The 20,015-nt window shown below is 36.6% G+C and overlaps 2 protein-coding genes across 3 annotated transcripts in view; both read right to left on the reverse strand.

Moving 5' to 3' along the window:
• LOC119075946 (furin-like protease 2) overlaps positions 1-20,015 on the reverse strand; it is a 196,903-nt gene that overhangs the window by 168,632 nt on the left and 8,256 nt on the right. The gene's annotated exons all lie outside the window — the stretch shown is intronic.
• LOC119075962 (odorant receptor 43a-like) lies at positions 3,677-5,064 on the reverse strand. The gene is made up of 4 exons (XM_037182544.1): positions 4,319-5,064; positions 4,155-4,254; positions 3,833-4,096; positions 3,677-3,770 (listed from the first exon to the last, which is right to left on the reverse strand). The coding sequence occupies exons 1-4, from the start codon at positions 5,062-5,064 to the stop codon at positions 3,720-3,722; spliced, it is 1,161 nt and encodes a 386-aa protein (XP_037038439.1). The 3' UTR covers positions 3,677-3,719.

Below are 20,015 nucleotides of genomic sequence, written 5' to 3' on the forward strand. Positions count from 1 at the left end.
TTAGAAAATTTTAGAAAATTCTAGAATTTTTAGAAAATTTTAGAAATCGTTTTCTAAAAAATAGGCCCTGTTGCTTACCCCTATTCAAAATGTGATTATCATAAAGAAATTCACGTAAAATGAACCGAAAACATTTTTCCTCTTCATGCAACGGATCATTTTCTCTAGTGGCAGACTGTTATGTAATGGTCAACTTTCGCATGGGTCAAGCAATAAAGGTTACGAGACGGTTCTATTTGCAGAACTATCTTGTCTACGGCTAGTTAGCTCTAACAGACTCATCTTGTTTTCCCGCCTTTCCAAAACCTTGAACAAAAAAACATTTAATTCAATTCAATGAAAGCTGTACTCCCATTTAGCGTTAATTAAAAATCTGGAAAAAGAAAAACTGCCAAAGGAATGCAAATCCGTTAAAATCCTCATTTGAATAATCTTTTTATTCGTTTTGGAATTGTGATTGGATTACATTTTGTAACGATGGTAAAATAAAGCGAAAACAAGAGAGTAGATGAAACACTCAGTTTATAGCATGGAAAAGTCAAAGTTTTTGCTTGTAATTCCGGTTGTAAAGGATGGTAAATTACGACCGAAAAACTCCTAAGAAGACTATAATCCTACTGACAAAAAGGAGTTTGAAATATTTCCTGTAGCAGGTAACTTTGTCTCCAGGTAATCGTAAATAGTCACCTCATCTGTAGCGCCCAAAATTAAAAAATTAGAGTTGCTGCAGATAATGTAGGTCACTCGTGACAGGTGAGATATTCAACTCCTTTTTACCAGTTCTCAGAACCAGACTGACTATAAAAATTCCTTATACCGACGTATATGCCTTCGATTTTGTTTTTTTACGGAACAATGATCGTGTTTTTGTATACCAGGTGTCGGGGCCGATTTTCAGGAATTTTTCTGCCAAGAATTTTTACGAATTGTAATTCTTGAAAATTCTCGAAAATTTTTTAAGAGCCTACCTGGTGAACAGCCAATCAATTTGTTTTGTTCTACCTAACTGCCGCATTTTTAATTCAAAACGTATTTTGAAAGAGAAGATATCGAAACGATTGCATTCAACGCTGCACAAAAGAAAATTCAGATGAAAGTAAATAAGACGCAGATGGAATGAAATACCAAAATGCACAAGTTAGTTCATTCACGATTTCCAGACTAGTGGACACTATAATCCTTTTTCAATGGCTATCCCAAAGTAGCATTCACAGATGAAGTAGGAATTAGACCAATGTCCTCGGATGAATGAATATCACCATTTCTGCTCTGCGTATTATACTCGTTTAAAGCTCACACAACGGGCGATATATATACGTATGAAGTTTGAAGCGATGTATGAGTTGAAATCCCTTCATGCGGTTTTAATTTACTACATCCCATTATTCCATTAACTATGGAAATTCAACTATGCAAATTAAACAATTTTTTTCTTCCTCTCTCCTCTCCTTTCTCTCTCTTGTTCTATTTTATGGAAATTATTTAAAGAAAATTGATTAAAATTTGCGTTGAGGAGTTCCCATCGCATTTATAATACACAAATGGCATACATTCAGCCGTACAATATTCTGGAAACAGGAAAAGTATAAGAATCAACGATGTGGTAAATTAAAATCGTGTGGGCAAAAACCCAGAGTGTGTAAGCACACAAACACATAAACTGGTGTGTAAGTGCTTTGCATATTTTTTTTAAAAACAAAATTTATGTACGGAAAACTGGTTGAAAGTTATTAATAATTTTCAATTTCAATTGGTTTTGTGTGTTTTCAATACAAAACGAACTTTTAGGGGCGCTCTCACAAGCGTATTTATAGGGACCCGTACATTATTGTAGGAACTGTACACCACGGTATAAATATAGAGCAAATGTGTGCGAATTCGTCGAAATTAATTTGTTTCGTTGCATGTTACACACACATGTCGGAATACTTATTTCCGAATTCTAAATTGTGGGCGGAATTATCGTACAAAGTTGAAAAGCGTAATCAAAAGTTGATGAAAGAAAGCAATTAATTTTCATTTTGCGTTTTGAACTTTCATCAAAATTGCTAACTGAAATGCGAATACCAAAGAATTCGCTCTCCGCTTTGTTAGCGCAAAAATATTTTTGTTTCCGATTTATGAATCCATAATAGTTCACATATGAAAACGGGCGCTTTCAAATTACACATATTTCACATATCTCACAGAGCGACATCGAGCTTTCGACAAATTCGAATGAATTGCACGAATTAGTACACACAAACGAAGAGCAAAACTGTATTTTTGTTAATCTAGGGATGGGAGAGTGGGATGGGTTGCTGTCGGGGACATACTCGAAAATTAAATACTTCGTTGCTACCATTTTCTATTAGCCAGCGAAGGTAATTATTCAGTCGACTGTAAGTCATGGGTCTTACAAAAGAAATACACCGCACGTAACACTATGATTAAAAATTGAAATAAATCAATGAACCATTGCCAATAAAAATACTATTGAGAAGTTCAGACAGTGAAAAGATCTGACCCAACAAGTGGGACGTAGTCCCGAAAATGTCTGGAAAATTTTATTACAAAAATTCACCGAAAAAGTGTCGGTCATTTCAACGATGGTAGACATTTATTAAAATTGTAACCTCTCCCACTACTTTAGTAAGCTAACAAGACTTCGCTGAGTCTAATTATGCCAACTTTTTGAATAAAAATATCGGCTGAGGTCGAATAATTCTCCGCTGAGCTTTAACAAACATCTAATGAGCTCTGATAATTCTCCGCTTCAGTAAGCTTCAGTAAGAGTCCGTCAGGTCTTAGCACGTTGTAGTAAGGCAATGAAGGTGGCATAATTAGACTCAGCGAAGTCTTGTTAGCTTAAAGAAGTGTGAAATCTGAACGAACATTTATTTACGCTCAGTGCAGTCTTACGAGAGCTTACAATTGTAAAAAATGCTATGCCATTGATGAAATAATGTTCGCTGAGCTCTTGTAAAGCTTTGAAAAATGGTCTGTGAGCATTATTAAATCTATACGCTACCTTTTGTCAACTGTTTGACGATTTTTATAAAATGTCCGACACTTTTTTGAAGGAAAATATTTTACCGCCGAACACAGTATTCTAGTGTCACAGTTGTGTCGAACTGTCATAGTTGTGTCGAAATATTTTCTGTGTTTTTGTCGCGACCAAACAAAAGAAAATTTTTTGTTTTTGCATCGAGTAAAAAGTGTTTACAGTAGGAGAAATATAGATTTCGGGTTTTTTTAGAGATAATAGCATCATTTCTCTAATTCTCTCAATTGCCATTTGAAATAACATGTGAAATGAGAGAATACAGAAAAAACGATGAAAAGGATGTCTCTTAAAATCCTGAAATCTATTTTTCTCCGACTATAGTGTTCAAATATGCCTTGGCGATCTAAAGAGACTATGCCCGAGCACAATGGAAAGCATAAGAGGTGAGTTTCTTTGAATTTTTTCGATGAATTTTTGTGACAAAATTTTCCATACATTTTCGGGAAACTGTCCTGTCATTTCCCAATGACGGGCCTTAAGGCCATGAATTGCTCCGACGTCCGGTTCCAGTAAAATCGTGACAGCTTCAAAAATTCAACAATTACTTTAATAGTGAATTTTAATTTAATATTCTAAATCCGCATGGGTTTACAAAGTGTTTCGTAGCAATTACTGGTTATTAGCATACAGGCCATAGTGTTAGTGATTCTTAGCACGTAATCAATAATTTCATTTAGTGAAAACTTTTTAAAATATTGAACATGCTGTAGGCTGAATTCAAAATCTGAAACAAAGTGTTCGTGTAAAATTAAACGGACCACTCTAATCTAACCGAAACCAACAAACCCTTGTAAATGTCTCCAACGTAAGTGGATACAGTTTTCCAATCACCACCGTTTGTGGTTGCTTTAAATATTCACCAAATATGATGATGCACTTTTTGGTTGATTGCGGCTGGTTGTACCAGTCCGATTCAAATAAGCGGTAAGAGAGGCGATTGCTCGATAACATAATTTCATTGCCAAAGTACGTGATCATAAATAATTGGGAAATGAAGTAAAAAACCACAAAAAGATGTATAAGATATTCCAGCAGATTGTCACCAACAACCTAGTAATGAAAGAAAAACAAGTCAAAGCGAACGCGGAAGCTTCAGTTCAATACACACAAATGCCAGACAAAAAATCGATACGCAAATACATAGACCGCTGGTTCCAAACTGAATGAAAAATAGATCTGAGAAAAAGCAGTCCAATTTGTTCACCAATCTGGAAAATTAAATTTGAAATTCGTGTAGTTCGCAACGAATAACAATACAACACAGTCACACACTCCCTTAAATGTATGTGATCGTTGATTGCCCGCTTAAGATCTTCAAAAAAGTTGATCTGCTTTTGCTTCTCAGTCATCTTTTCATCATTTCCATTTTCTCTAATTCGGCCTAAATTCTTCAGCCCACTTCCCAGCACTTCATATCTCAAAGCACACATCAACAGTAAATACCAAATGATTACCGAGAAAGAGATAAGGATTATAGTGAAGAAATATTCGGTAGCAAGGAAAACGGTTGCAATCCATAAAGCAATTTCACTGTTTCTGTAATCCAAGGGAAACGCAATTTTGAGAAATAAAGATTTCTCACTTCCAAAAAACGTCAAAACCACAGACGCTAAAGTACCAGTAACGATTGAAGCAATCACGAACACTAATACAAACTTCATGAGTCTTCCAACTTTGACGGTGACATTGTTGAAATCATCATCATTTCGAATCGAGACGACACAAACTTGATTCAACAAACTAAGAATCTCGTTCTGCTTCCAGATTAAAAGCCAAAAGTTTACACAAACTATTGCAACTCCCATCGCTACTTCCGTAAGGAATATAGCCTCGTCTTTTTTATAATTTTTAATTGCTCCGACCACCAATGATAGTAGGAAAAGAGGAAAATAGATGCAGAAAAATCGTTTCCTTCGTATCTCTTTCACAGTAGGTTTATCTCCGCGATGCCAAACACCAATTAGATAAAATGAAGAAATTATCAGCATTATAACTTTATGAATTCGAATCGAATGCATTTTTAGGCCGCAAACGTTTCAAATTAAAAGCAAAACTGAACTGACGTGGCTACAATTCAGTGCATGATGCCACACCGTCCATTTGTCCTTTACATATACCAAAGGACAGTGTGACATCATGCACTGAATTGTAAATAAAAATATAAAATTCAAATTACAAGCCTCGTGTGTCAACTGTCAAATCATTTTCTGGAAATCCTTTGATCAATACCTCTGCATTGGGAAACCGTGTGATGTTCAGATATTCTTTCAATTTTATGTCAATGTCATTCAGCTCACTATACTCAATTCAATTGACTAAGAGTCAGGGTCTTATGATAGAAAATAACCTTAAACGTCATTGAACACAGCAAACATTCATTATAGTACTTATAATAGCGGAGTGTCACAGTTGTGTCGAAATATTTTCTGTGTTTTTGTCGCGACAAAAAAAAATTGTTTTTGCATCGAGTCAAAAGTGTTTCAGTGTTCAAATATGCCTTGGCTACCTAAAGAGACTATGCACGAATACAATGGAAAGCGTAAGAGGTGAGTTTCATTGAATCTTTTCGTTGAATTTTTGTGATAAAATTTTCCATACATTTTCGGGAAATTGTCCTGACATATTCCTACGACGGGCCTTTTCAGTCAATAAAACTGCAGTGTGTATCGACAAAAATACCGAGTCGATTGGATGCTGCGAAAGTGAATCGGAAACAACCTCGCTATAAAAGCTCGTGTGTTTTTTGAGCTTGGAAAAAAGTAAAGTTTGTATATCCGTGCCGAAGGAATTTAATACTTTTAATCGATCTATAGAGTGTTAAAAGAGAATACAAATTTTGACATATCCCCCATCAGGCTCAGTTAAATCAACTATTTTTCCCCCTGTTTTGTCGGTCTTTTAACACTCTATTGCCTGTTATGATGAGAAACATAATTCGGACCAGTTATTTATGTGTCAAAATTTCACTGACAATTTCGGAATTGTAACTTGCCTAACAGGAATTCCTGCAAGGCCAGTTATAATTTTAACTGGTCTTCGATTTTTCATTTATTGAAGTTATGTAACAGAGCGCAGTAGTGGAAAACCATCAATGCAACAAAGGTCTGCTCCGTTTTGCATTTCATTTAAGATATTTTGAAACGTATTCATCAGCAGATCTATTTTCTAAATGCGTAAACAACATACTCTCCATACGCGCAACGAATCATACAATTTCCACAGCAGAAATGAAACACAAAACCTTGCTCCAATTATTACTTTTCCGCCATAAAAGCCATTGTTAGATCTGAGTACATTATTGGTAAGTAAAAATTGTATTTTTAGTATAGAACAGAGAGAGGTAAATCAAAACAAGTTCGTAGCAAACGACTGTTGTTTGTGTGCGCTGTTTTTTTTTTGTATCAAAGTACACACACAAAAAAACTGTGCACTTTTATGCAATTTTCTGATGTGGCGCAATATTGTTAAACTTAGTTGCATGCGAAAACTCTTTGAAAAAAACTATAAATCTTTCGTCATATATGTCTAACGAGCTAACTCAATTTATGTTTCATTTTATTGTGTCTTATGGAAACACATGCAGTTCGTTTTTCCCAACAATGTACATAAAATGACTGCTGTACTTTTCTTTGTGCACGAGTGGTACATGTATTGGCACATTTTCTACATATATGTAACATTGTAAAATGAACGAATTGATGGAGTATTGAGGAACACGATTTTTTTTCCTTTCTTCGTTGCGCTTGCATTAAATGTTCAATCAAATGATTACATAAAAACGAGAAGAGCGTTGGAGCAGGTGCAGTATTTTAAGTGTGAAGAAAGTCTTAATCGACTTTACATTCATTCGAAACATGGAACACTTCTGCAAATTGATTAAACGTTCTAGTCGGAAGTACAGAAATAGAAATTCGTTTCTAATGAAGCGACGTCGATGTTGTCATAGTGAGGTACTATTTCCCAGAGTCTGCAAACAGGGAAAGTAATGAAAACGTTCGGCGAATTACTTAAATTACGGTACCCCTATTACGGTGGATTCGAGTGCAGCGCCATATTTACATCGGTGCAGCGCTTTAGATGTCAAAAAGGCAAGTAGCAAATAACGGGAAATTTATCTCTTGTAATGCCTCTTACCCAAAAAGTACTCCGTGTGAGAGACAAAATTGATTTTCTTCAATTTTTCTTTGTTTATTTGACAGCTCGCTCTCTCACGGCTCTCTCACGGAGTACTTTTTGTTGAGTCGAATCTTAACTCATCTGATTGGCTGAAACTCTCTACTGTAAGGAAAATGTAGTTGTTTGATTGGAATGCCTATTTTGCTTTGCTCTCTGCACTTAGCTAATAAAGTTTGTTCGAAGGCCATTTTAGATGTCATACCAAAGCATATAAACACCGGACACTGACAAAAAAAGTTTCGAAAAACTCACCTGTCGCAGGTAACTTTGTCTCCAGGTAATCTACATTATCTGCCGCAGTTGTATTTTCTGTATGGGGCGCTACAGCTGTGGCAGCTATTGTAGATAACCTGGAGCAATAGCTGAGTTTTTCGAAACTTTTTTGTCAGTAAAAATTCTCCTAAACACACGGACCCCATTTTTCGGGTGAATTTAAGGGCAGCATCGCATTTTGTCTGGAGGTGTAGTGCTATCGAATTGATGGAATGTGTTGAATATGATGAGATAAATGTTGGAAAAGTATTTGATATCTGCCAAAATTGTATTGAAATCGTAATTGTGCTGCAATGAAGTGAACTTGCGCTGCACTAGAATTCAATCGATTGACAATTATGCTGCGCTTTACATTGTAATCAGATATTAACCACAGACTACGCTACACAATGGAAAACGCAGCACGAGCATTGCTCGTCTTCTTCGCTTCATACTTTGAATGATCACCTTCTGCGGATTGCATACATTCGGTACCTTACTTTCAAGTGAACTCAATCGTAAGGCCGAAGCCCCTTCGGTGCAGCGCTTCAGATTTCAATGGTAAAGTGGTGAATATTACAACTGGAATGTTTGATTTAGACTTTTCATGTCTTTGTACTAACCAATTCTGTGTTTACCTTGTTCATCAGGACGCATTTCCCTGTGCAAATCATGCCCGCACGTTAGTTAGCGGGCGTGACGCAAGTCCACTACCAAAAATGTTTTAACAAAATTTTTTTGAGGACGGCGGAGCATATTTACAGCAACTTTTTGACTTCTCCCCCTTAACTCCAACGACCCCCAAACTAGGATATCTGGAATCTTGGAATCCATACGAGTTCAACGAGCTATCACACGTTACTGCAGCTTCAAAATTGGCCGAGATATTGAACTTCGAAATATTGATGTTTGTTTGAAAATAAGCAAAATTTCGAATTTTCAGATAACACAAATTGCCTACGTTAGTTAGTTAGTTAGTTAGTTAGTTCCTATGAAAAAGGACGATTTCGTAACTCCTAAACGTTTCTTACGATTTTCCTGAAATTTTGGTTATAGGTCAATCTTGGGCCCTAGATCAAAATAAGATTTTAAAAAATGGTGGTATGCAAGCGTTTTTGGGAGCTAGGACTCCCGGAAGTTTCCATACAATGCCATATAACAGCGTGTGTTGTGTGTGTGTGTGTGTGTGTGAAAAAAAAAATTTTATCTCCTGTAATGTCATAATATTCACAATTTGAGTGTCACTTTTAGAATCAAAATGGGCCAGATTTAAACACGTCATTCACAGGACGTTACGTTTATTAGCTGAAAATTTCGACAATTGGTCATTTGCGCACCGCTATCTTCGATATTTTCTCATTTATTCACGGCGAACTTCGATAATTTCACATTTATTCACTGAAAATTGACAAATTCTTGACAGTGTACTAGATGTGTGTTTTATTTGTGGGGAATATGAATGAGTGACGGTGTCATGGCGTGTTGATGTTTCAGTTTGATTTTTTTAAATTGGTTTTTATGGTGATTATGACATTACAGGAGATAAAACCTTGTTCCTAACACGGTAGTAAATGGGGGTTTTGCGCACACGATGTGTTGCCGAACTCGCTTCGCTCGTATCGGCAATCTCACATCGAGTGCGCAAAACAATCCCATTTACTACCTTATTATGAAAATAGCTATTTTTTTCACCTAGTAATTATGAATTATGATTGGTAAATGTTGCAAAAAGTGTTTTGATAGATTTGGGCTATTTTCGTCATGATTGATGTGTTCCGAGGTTGGTTCCTAAATTTTAGGATGACAGATGATTCCTCTGGCACTTCCTAACTTCCTTCGGATTTTTCGATGGATTTGGGTTATTTTCGATATAATTGAGGTGTTCCAAGGTTGGCTCCTAAATTTTGGGATGACAGATGATTCCTCTGGCACTTCCTAACTTCCATCGGATTTCTCGATGGATTTGGTTTTTTTTTGATATAATTGAGGTGTTCCGAGGTTGGTTCCTCAATTTTGGGATGACAGATGATTCCTCTGGCACTTCCTAACTTCCTTCGGATTTTTCGATGGATTTGTGTTATTTTCGATATAAGTGAGGCGTTCCGAGGTTGGTTCCTAAATTTTGGGATGACAGATGATTCCTCTGGCACTTCCTAACTTCCATCGGATTTTTCGATGGATTTGGGTTATTTTCGATATAAGTGAGGTGTTCCGAGGTTGGTTTCTAAATTTTGGGATGACCGATGATTCCTCTGGCACTTCTTAACTTCCATCGAATTTTTCGATGGATTTGGGTTATTTTCGATATAAGTGAGGTGTTCCGAGGTTGGTTCCTAAATTTTAGGATGACAGATGATTCCTCTGGCACTTCCTAACTTCCTTCGGATTTTTCGATGGATTTGGGTTATTTTCGATATAAGTGAAATGTTCCAAGGTTGGTTCCTAAATTTTGGGATGACAGATGATTCCTCTGGCACTTCCTAACTTCCATCGGATTTTTCGATAGATTTTGGTTATTTTCGATATAAGTGAGGTGTTACAAGTTTGGTTCCTAAATTTTGGGATGACAGATGATTCCTCTGGCACTTCCTGACTTCCATCGGATTTTTCGATGGATTTGAGTTATTTTCGATATAGGTTGGTTCCGAAATTTTGGGATGACAGACGATTCCTCTGGCACTACCTAACTTCCATCGGTTTTTTTGATGGATTTGGGTTATTTTCGATATGGGTTAGGTGTTCCGAGGTTGGTTCCTAAATTTTGGGATGACAGATGATTCCTCTGGCACTTCCTAACTTTTCGATATAAGTGAGGTGTTTCAAGATTGGTTTCTAGATTTTGGGATTCAGATTGATTTCTCTAAAAAAAAAAAAAATTCCATAAGGTTTTTTGATGTTGTCGAAATGACATACTTACAAAAGTGGTGATATCAGTCAAAAAACCCTTAAAGGGTAAATGTGACGCAAGTCCTTTATCTTACTTACAAAATAACTGATATCGCTGAGGGTGACGCATTGTGTGCCGTACGCAAAGGTTTCATCAACAAAAAATTGAGTCAAAAAATTTGTGAAAGAAAATTTTACAAAAATAAATTTGCGTCACAAGTGGCAGATGTTGAGGAAAATGGTTAAAAAATGTACTGAAAGAATTTAAACGGAAAAAACCGACTCATCTGCCACTTGTGACGCAAATTTATTTTTGTAAAATTTTCCTTCACAAATTTTTTGGGTAAATTTTTTGTTGATGAAACCTTCGCGTACGGCGCACAATGCGTCACCCTCAGCGATATCAGTTATTTTGTAAGTAAGATAAAGGACTTGCGTCACATTTACCCTTTAAGGGTTTTTTGACTGATTCCACAGTTATTGACAAAGCGAGAGCAATACAAAACGTAACATTCCATTGCAATCAAAGCTTCGATTATACTGCGATTACCACACGCAATCCGTTTGAATCCGAGAATGTTGAAAGAATGTAATGTACAATTGAAGCTGCATGCCACAAAATGCAATGAATATTTCCTCAGTACTATTAACAACACATTTGACGGATCAAACATACATTTCCCCGTCATCACATCATTTTTTTTAATGTTCAAAGTTCACATATTCAAAATTCTCTGGGTCTTAAAAGCTTAGCTTTGTGTTCCGTAAGGTTCACAAAAACAGAAGGAAAATCCCGAACGCATTTTATTATAAACCGTTCCAGCTCGCTATTTCAGCGCAGTATAATTGTCTATATTGGGGAACTGGGGTGGGCCCATGTGTACGTGACATTTTTTCCCCATTCAATCCATTCGAAATCTCTCAACACCAAATATCCGAAAACATTAAAGATAAATTGTCGCGCATCCGTAGCATATTAAACAACGATTTCGTTCGGAATTGGATTAATTTGTATGTTTGATCAGATTATATTTAAAATCCTACATCGTATCCTATGGTCGTATTAATTGTTCGCAGAGAGAGGGTTTTCTCCCCGCAACCAGTAAATGTATGTGACGACTGGAATTCCTGATCATTGTGTATTGTATGGCATGGTACACAGAACGAATCCTATTAACATTTGTATTAATATCAGAATAATTGAAATACATGTTTTGTATTTATACGCAATTTGTATGGATAATAATGCTTGATACGCGCGTGCTACATCCATTTAAATTCTCATTCTTTCGGCTGGATTTTTTTCCCCATCTATCTATACATTTGACACCCACACTCCTCCCCACATATACTACACAGTGGATTGTGTCTCATTCCATTCAAAATGCAAAATGTTGCGAAAAAAAAAATTGCCATAACCGGAGTCTATATGGAACATGCTGAAATCGACCAGCCCAGACACATGAGATGAATTTTAGAGAATGTGGCAACTGATTTTCGGGTATTCCGATTTTTTTTTGTTGTTTCTTCGGTTGGTTATCTGTATATGTCTTGATGTCTATGCACGGTTCGTAGGGGGCGCCCGACTTATTTATATACATAGAGAAGAAGAAAATATAATTTTAGATAAATGGGCGGTAGTAATGGCACACACAACGTCTATGGGTGCGATTTCGGCGGGGGTGAATGTTTTCTTGTCTATACTTTGGGATATAATTTTATGTGTGCCTCATTGTGTGTATGATCGGTATGTACGTACATGTTATATAATGTGTATCACGACGACGTTTTACCAGTACATTTTTATGGCACTGGTAATACGAATTTCGTTTATATTCTACCCAAAATATGCAAAGAATTCATAGAACAAAAGCCAGATATTTTGGAATTAACTTGACAATGTGTTTTGTGGATGTTTTTGGATATAGAATGAACGTGCTGGTTTGGATTTTTGTTTGGGCTCGTACAATGTTTGCGATGTGTCGTCATATGGCTTTACTAATCATCTGTTATTGACAGCAGCGACGAAAAATGAGCGATGACCTTTGGTTAGTGTGCTCTTTTACAGTAAAATAAATGGTTAAACAAATGAAGTAAAAGATTTTGCATCGAACACTATTTTGCACTTTAAGCAGTAGAAGTATCAGATTTAATACCACGATTAGATTCTTAAGAAATTTCTTGCAAAAAATGGATAAAAATCACAGGGAAATCCAAGTCTTAAAATTCGTGTGTAGCCTTGGGACGCAAAACATTTATTGTACCATCAGAAACAATAGAGACGATGGGTTTTGAAATGTTCTGTGAACAAGTTTCACAAGTTCAGTCTCCACCACCGGCTTCACGTGAATTACGAACAACGCCTCCATGCAATTACTCTCTGATATCTCGCCTAAATCTAGGCCAGCTTAACATCTGTGCGTCAATTCATCATAATTGTGTTACGTCGTTCGAGTCATTTAGTGTGTACATAGCCACCAAACCCACCACCGCTATCCAACATTTTGAAGGTTAGGAATCGCTAGAAAAATTCCATGTGGAATTGTCCGACACGAGAATCGAACCCGAATCATTTTGGTGTCAAATAGACTTTAATTTGTGCTAGGTGACAGCTCTGCATAGCCTTCCCATAAAAAAGCTTGACTTTGCCGCAACAAGTTGAGAAATGAGCTTGTTTTTTGTCCCTAAATGCTTTGCTCGTTTGATGACCACATCGTGTGACAAAAACACTCAATTTCTCAACGTGTTACACATATTCACTGCCGTTATACGTCTCAACAGCCGAACGGTTAGAGGTGTTGCTCGATAAGCATTGGGCTTTGTGTCGGGGGTTCAAAATTTGGTCGGTAAATCTTGGACTCTTGCGGGTCTTGCATAGCCAAATTGTTATCTTTTTCATATTTTACTGTATATTGTATCAAGTTTGAAAAGAAGCTACGGGCGGGCGTCGAGTTAAAGAATTTTGATTTCAATTTTAACTTTGGTTATATTATATTCCGACCCCGCAAAATGATTTTTACTGTACAGTAAACTCACACACACACTGGCGCTCAAAGAGAATGGCAACAGAAGAAACCGAAGGAACTTGACGTATTTTCTTCTTCTTCTTTTTTCTAGAAATTTTCCTAACATGTTCCAAAGACGGAGAAAATAAAAATATGGCAAAACGGGAGGCATTTTTTGTTGTTGTTGTTGTATTTTTCTGGAAAATGTTTGTCTGAAAGGCGAACTGAGAATTCATCGTCGTTTTTTTTGCTATTCGGATATAAAATATCAGACATTCTTATAATGTATGCTTGCTTAACGATGTACAGAAAAGCTTTTGTTGAATCGTATGAAGTTTCTGAATATTGTAACATTTATCTTAGGCAGAAGTTGGGATAGCTACATCGCTACATACCCAGGTATTATATTATTTCGACGTTCCGTATACATTATATTGTGTGTGCGGTATTTGATTCTTCGCCATTGTTAAGAAAATACATCAGCGATGGGGTAATGCTATGGGTAAATGAGATATCTTTTCAAACATTAGACACAGGTGACAAGTAACATCAGATTAAATGACATGTGAAATGGCAGAACATTACGTTACTAACCATTATATAAAACATGACTATCGTTCTAAAGAAAACTCGCATTATAATACATGCCATGTGGGGTTGGCACACACTCTGTGACGTCAAACGCATATTCACTCTTTTCGTTGAGTTAAGATAGGGGGACGAATTAGATCGAATCGAACAGCAGACGTATTTTACGGAATTAGTTTGGAATTTATTAGATTTATCAGTTCGATTAGGCTTGACGACCTTGGAAAAAATCATGAGAAATTTGTCGAGTGTAGAAGACGCAATGATCCAGAAAATGGTAAACTAACCGTACAACGATTTGTCAGTGACTATTTTGACATAAATCGAAATTTACTTCACAGCTGAGAAAATTTCTCTCGCGTTTTTGAGTCATAGATTGATTACAAGTCAAATCCATTGACTAGTGGATTTTCAAGCAAGTGCGTAATGTACTATTCCCAGCAGGTATGTAATATATAATACACGTTTGGCTGCTTCATCTCAGTCCTAGGACGGTAAGTGACACTTTCCGTTGAAGAACTGTCAATAGGCCATGAGAAAATTGTGTTTTTTTGATGAACGACCAGCACCTTCTCTCCCTTGGGAAGAAAATAGAATTTTTCTCATTCAAACTGTCACTTTGTTTATGTTTTCGAAAATTGTATGGCGAATGGATGTTTTTCGCGGAGAAAAACAGTAACACACAACGTGCACTAATGAAATTACGGCTCCTCCGTAATCAAATAACTATTTCACAACGCAGGCGAGAAAATAGTCGTTTCTCCATCCGTTGAAACTTAGGAAGCCTTTGTTGTGAAAAACTTTGTACTTACTAGGGGAAAAAGTTGACAACACTTTCTCGGGGCAACAACACCCTCGAAATGAAATGTCCAACTTCTTTTTCCCTCGTTAAATAAATGACTATTCTGACTAACAAATGCAAACTAGGACAAACTCGCCTTCGTCTATGAATGCAAACGTGTCCACGTAAGAAATAGAAGATTACATTGAATGCTGTGGAAGTGATTCATTACGTGAGGCAACATTTTTGTGATAAAAGCAAACTCACAAGTGGGTTTTTCGAGCAACAATCTTGGGTAACTAAATTTGCGACAAGTGAGTAGTTTCTATATCCAAGCTGAAAGCAACTGCACTCATCGAAAAATAATCACCGAAGTAAGCTACTCAAAAACACACCTGTCAGCTGTCGAGCATCACATAATTATTTCCAAATAAATGGATAACGTAGCAGCCATCCATAATCTGTGTCCTGGTTCACAAAGGAAATTACGTAAAATTTACCGAAAATTTGCTGCGTGTAATGGATCATTTTCGCAGGGCGCCAACTGCTATGTAATGGTCAACTTTCGCATTGGGCAAACAATAAAAAAAAATCCTGTGAAGTTGTGCTACAATCAAAATCAATAAATTTACACCTCAGGTGGCATAAACTGCCTACATTTCAAATGATTTGTTCTATTTTGCGTCGACAAAATGTTTAAGTGTTAGCCGGGCTCAACGAATCATTGCTCTTGAGAAACCAATAATTTAGTTGCCATCAAAAAGTTTATTTGGGCTAGCCGGCGTTCAGACGTATTTTTTACAGTTCTTACTCTCACTCCTCACATGTGTGTGGTGGATGAAATGTTAACATCTATCGATAGTACAATGTTGTAATGTCATACGGATGGGTAGTATGGAAGCTACTTTTTTTTCAGTTTGGCGATGATTTATTAACAGCAGTGCTTTGGACATTTTTTTAATAGTTTTTTTTCGAGTTGTAATTGAAATTGCAAACATTGAAAAAACAAAGAATTACAAATGAAAAACTGCAATTTAATATCTGACTACACCGACCGTACTTTCGTATTTTATTAGCCAAACAATGACAACTCATAAAAATAAAACATTTTTTTGCCATTCCTTTCAGTCCATTTTTAAATTGACAATAAGCTCGAAATGCAAAAAAAGAATCAACGAACAGCAGCAGCAGCAGCAGCAGCAGCAGCAGCAGCAGCAGCAGCAGCAGCAGCAGCAGCAGCAGCAGCAGCAGCAGCAGCAGCAGCAGCAGCAGCAGCAGCAGCAGCAGCAAAACAGCAACAACAATCAACCGGATATAAACAGAGTCATAATTTATTAACAGTATTCCGTCTGCTGTTTTGTGTAATATGCGACACACAGACCAAATATTCATCCCTTGACCTCGACAAATTCACTCAAAATTAAACCATCTCGTACATTTTCAGTCCCATTACCCATTATTCGTTATGAAAAGCGCACCGAATTCACGCCAGTCTGACACACTAATTCTGTTCGCACCCACACTTACACCCACCCACAGCGTGAAAACCCCTGGAAAAATAAATTAAATAAATAAACTTGGTCCAAACGATATGAATATTAAGTAAGGTTATGCCCATATTGTTTTAATGACCGCGCGTTCGCCCAACCGTCGTTAAAAAGATCCTCTCATTAAAAAACATTTTAATGTTTGTTGAAATTACTTTTTTATATGGGCGATGTTTCGGGCTTGTACACTCTTTTTTTTCGCTTCGTCTTTCGTTCTCATGTATCAGCTCTTTTTGCGCCCAACCCAAGCGCAAATAACTGTGCTGCAAGAAGATGTGTATAATGCGAACGTCGTAAACTTCCGGGGTGATGTTTTTTTTGTTGTTGTTGTTTCTTCTGTACCCACTTCTCTGGGAAGTCGGAATATACGAAAAGTTTTCCCTCAACTTTGACTTTTTCGCGTGAGGATAATATTGTAAAATGGTTATCGTTGTTATACAGTTACTTCATTTGCAACAGTCGTGATCTTAGAGCTTACTGAACAAAGTGTTTTCAACACCACTCAGCGGATGATGAACGAAAATTTTAACCAGAGAATTAGTGTTTTACACGTGCAAATGTACGTTTTGTTTTCGGGACAATTGTCCGTAGGGGACTTTGAACGGCATATTTTAGTGAGAAAGTGAATGTCTTAATTAATGACGATAAGCAAGTGTAATGTAAATGCCGACATGATGGTGATGATGATAATTTACGAAAGAAGAAAAAAATTCAAAAATTATTTCGTGACGAAGTTTGTACCAGAATGGAAGTAAGATCAATACGAAGCCATCATTCGAAACTTTTTTTTTGTTCATAATAAAGCTCATTAGGTACTAGCCTCCGTATAGCTTAGCAAGAGTCATAACTTAAGGCTGATAAACCAGAAGAACAAAGTCAGACAATTACGTTAATACTCATACCATGTATGATGTTTCAAACTCTAATTTATAGTTGTGTGGGAGTGGTGTCATACGAGTTTACTTGTAATATTGTAACCCAACACAATAACTATGCCAAATTGGCATTGCCAATCGAAATTCTATACAGATAACGACGTCATCTCAAAGTTTTACGATCACAATTGCTTACAAATTCCTTTGTCTTCGCATCGGATTAAATTGACCATTACAGGCTACAGCCATTAAGGATATAATTACACAGATATTTTGGATCATTTAATCAATTTCATTGAATGCAAAATATATCATAACATGCGTCCAGAAATGGGGTTCAGTTCAAAGAAACGACGAACTTGGGTTTTCTGTTGCAAAAGCCGAATCTTGTGGGTAAATTTGACTGAGGTACTTTTTTGACAGATTAATGACCTGCACTGACAAAAAAGAGTTGAAAATCTTACCTGTTGGAGGTAACTTTGTCTCCAGGTATAGCTGAATTCTCCATTAAAAAAATACAGCTGAAACAGACCTGGAGACAAAGTTACCTGCAGCAGGTAATATTTTTAACTTATTTTTGTCAGTGGGGACCTTGTCGAGCATGTGACGTACAAAATTGTATACGAAAGACACAAACCAAAAAATAACAAAGGCAGAGAGAGAGAGAGATGGAGAGAGAGTTAGTTATTTCAAATGCATTCAAAAAGGAAAAGATCGTTTTAGTGCCTTGGAATGTTTGCACCTACTATGCAAAACATTGTACATTTCCAGCTCTAGAAAACATTGGAGCGTGTTCACGTGTGCTTTCGTATCATCAGTGTAAAACTATATTATAACGACAAAAATTACATTTACTGACTGCTCTATGCGAAAGTTAATCATTACGTAGCAGTTTGCCTCCAGCGAAAATGATCCATTACATGTAGCAAATTTTCGGTTCATTTTACGTGAATTCCTCTCGCAAGGGACAGGCAATACACATTGGACGTAATAAATTAAATAGAAAACAGCCTAGTGACACTCGGAAATTCATTCGTGTGTTTTTGACAGGGCAATTAAGTTCCCGAAATTCCCGAATTCTTTCGTCACGGTTTATCTGTTTCTTTAAAACAACATCAGATCTAAGCGCCTCTGGTTCTCGCTGGTTTTTGAGAAGATTGCTTCGGCAATTGTTGATCTGACGCGAAGCCGAGGGCAATAAACACACAAAAACGAGACTTTTCATTGTTATCCCGAGTTATGTATTTTCAATGCTTTCGAGACTGAACCCTAGGGAAAACCAAAACAAAACCATGTAAAATAAATCTAAATAAATTATAAAACAGCTAATCATCTGTTGTCTGTTATCTGTTATTAACAACGACGTCAACAATTAATGATGATCTCTAGCTACAGTTCACTTAAATAGCAAAGCGTATTAGTAAAACTAAAGAAGTACAAGATTTGGTGTCAAACATTAGGCGAAGCTTGCAGCGAAAGAAGTAACAGATTGAATCGTTATAGGACGAAACGCTTTCCGTTTGTTATTTTATTAATTGTAATTTTTCGTTTCACGTCAAGAAACATGATACCGTTAGGGTATTCCAGTTCGACTACATCAACCAACCAAACGGTGCATTACAATCATACTTACGTAAAGCTATTAAATTCCCTAATTTATAGATTTACTTTTAGTTAGACTTTTGTATAATGCCACACACCGAAAGTATTTCGCCCAAAAAGTTTTCGAAATGTGTATGCCGTACGATTAATAAACATTTCTATTTTTCCGGCAAAAGTATACACTCTCGGGCTGTGTACTGTGTGTACATTTTATTTGCATATTCATTCGTAAAATATGGAACAGAGCCGGAGAGAGAGACAGAGCTTGGGGTACGATTAAAATATGTAAACTTTAAATTCAACTTTTCCTCCTGAACGAGGCGGTTTCCGAAACAATATCATCGTCTGCGGTAATTTATTGTGAAAGCTTTAAAACAAATTCTGTGTTTTAAAATGAATGTTCGAACGGAAACTTGTAATTCTCTGTTTTCTTTACGTTCATAATTGCAATGGAGCTTAATAATTAGGTTGTGCTATTATTTACACAATCGCTACGAGTCAGGGGTGTACCACTTTACCATAAAAATTGTCGTAAAATTCCATCGATTTTAGGCAATTGCCGACGACAATTAAAAGTTACTATAACAGAAAATCGTTGTTGCCGAAAACTATAACATTCAGAAAATTAAAAAACGAGTCGATGTTTTTGAACGACATTCAACAGGGCTGGTACAAAAATCAAAAATGTTCTAAGCAAGCGACAATAAAAATTGTTCTAAGTTACACCCCTGCGGTCGCCCACTATCTCTCTTTCTCTCAACCCTTCCAATTGGAAACGATCAAAACCAAAAATAGTTACGTAGAAAAGGGAAAAAAGGGACATAATTCTGACAGTTTTGTGTATACGATAGCATATATATCACCGACGACGGCGGTGCGGCATCTTAAGATATACAAAATGATGTCATTTGAAAGTGAATATTTTCCGAAACGAAAATGACATGGCTACACACACACACAGACGCCGAAATTTAGTTTTCCCGCTCATTTATTTTTGATTTATTCGGATAGAGGATGGAAAGGGTATTGGTTTAGGTACATTTAATTTGGAAAGGTTCATTATTTGTCAGTGTGACTTATATTTGCAAAGAATTTTACGTACGGCTGGCAAGAAGAAGACGTCGACGACGGAGAGAAAAAAGAAACCAGCCAGCAACATCGAGAAGCTGATGCCTTTGAAATATTTATCATTTGACCCCGACCGTAATCCCTTAGTTGAGTGAATTTCGTAAACAAATTTTATTTTTGTTGTTGAAA

This window comes from Bradysia coprophila, unplaced genomic scaffold, assembly GCF_014529535.1.
Source record: "Bradysia coprophila strain Holo2 unplaced genomic scaffold, BU_Bcop_v1 contig_232, whole genome shotgun sequence".
NCBI lineage: Eukaryota > Metazoa > Arthropoda > Insecta > Diptera > Sciaridae > Bradysia > Bradysia coprophila.

Excerpts from the sequence above, each read along its gene's own strand:
- LOC119075962 (XM_037182544.1), bottom strand. The coding sequence starts at position 5,064 with ATGCATTCGATTCGAATTCATAAAGTTATAATGCTGATAATTTCTTCA. Across the intron at positions 4,255-4,318 it reads GATCACATACATTTAAGGGA|ATTGGTGAACAAATTGGACT; the intron begins GTGTGTGACTGT and ends TTAATTTTCCAG. Across the intron at positions 4,097-4,154 it reads CGATTTTTTGTCTGGCATTT|GTTGTTGGTGACAATCTGCT; the intron begins GTGTGTATTGAA and ends TTTCATTACTAG.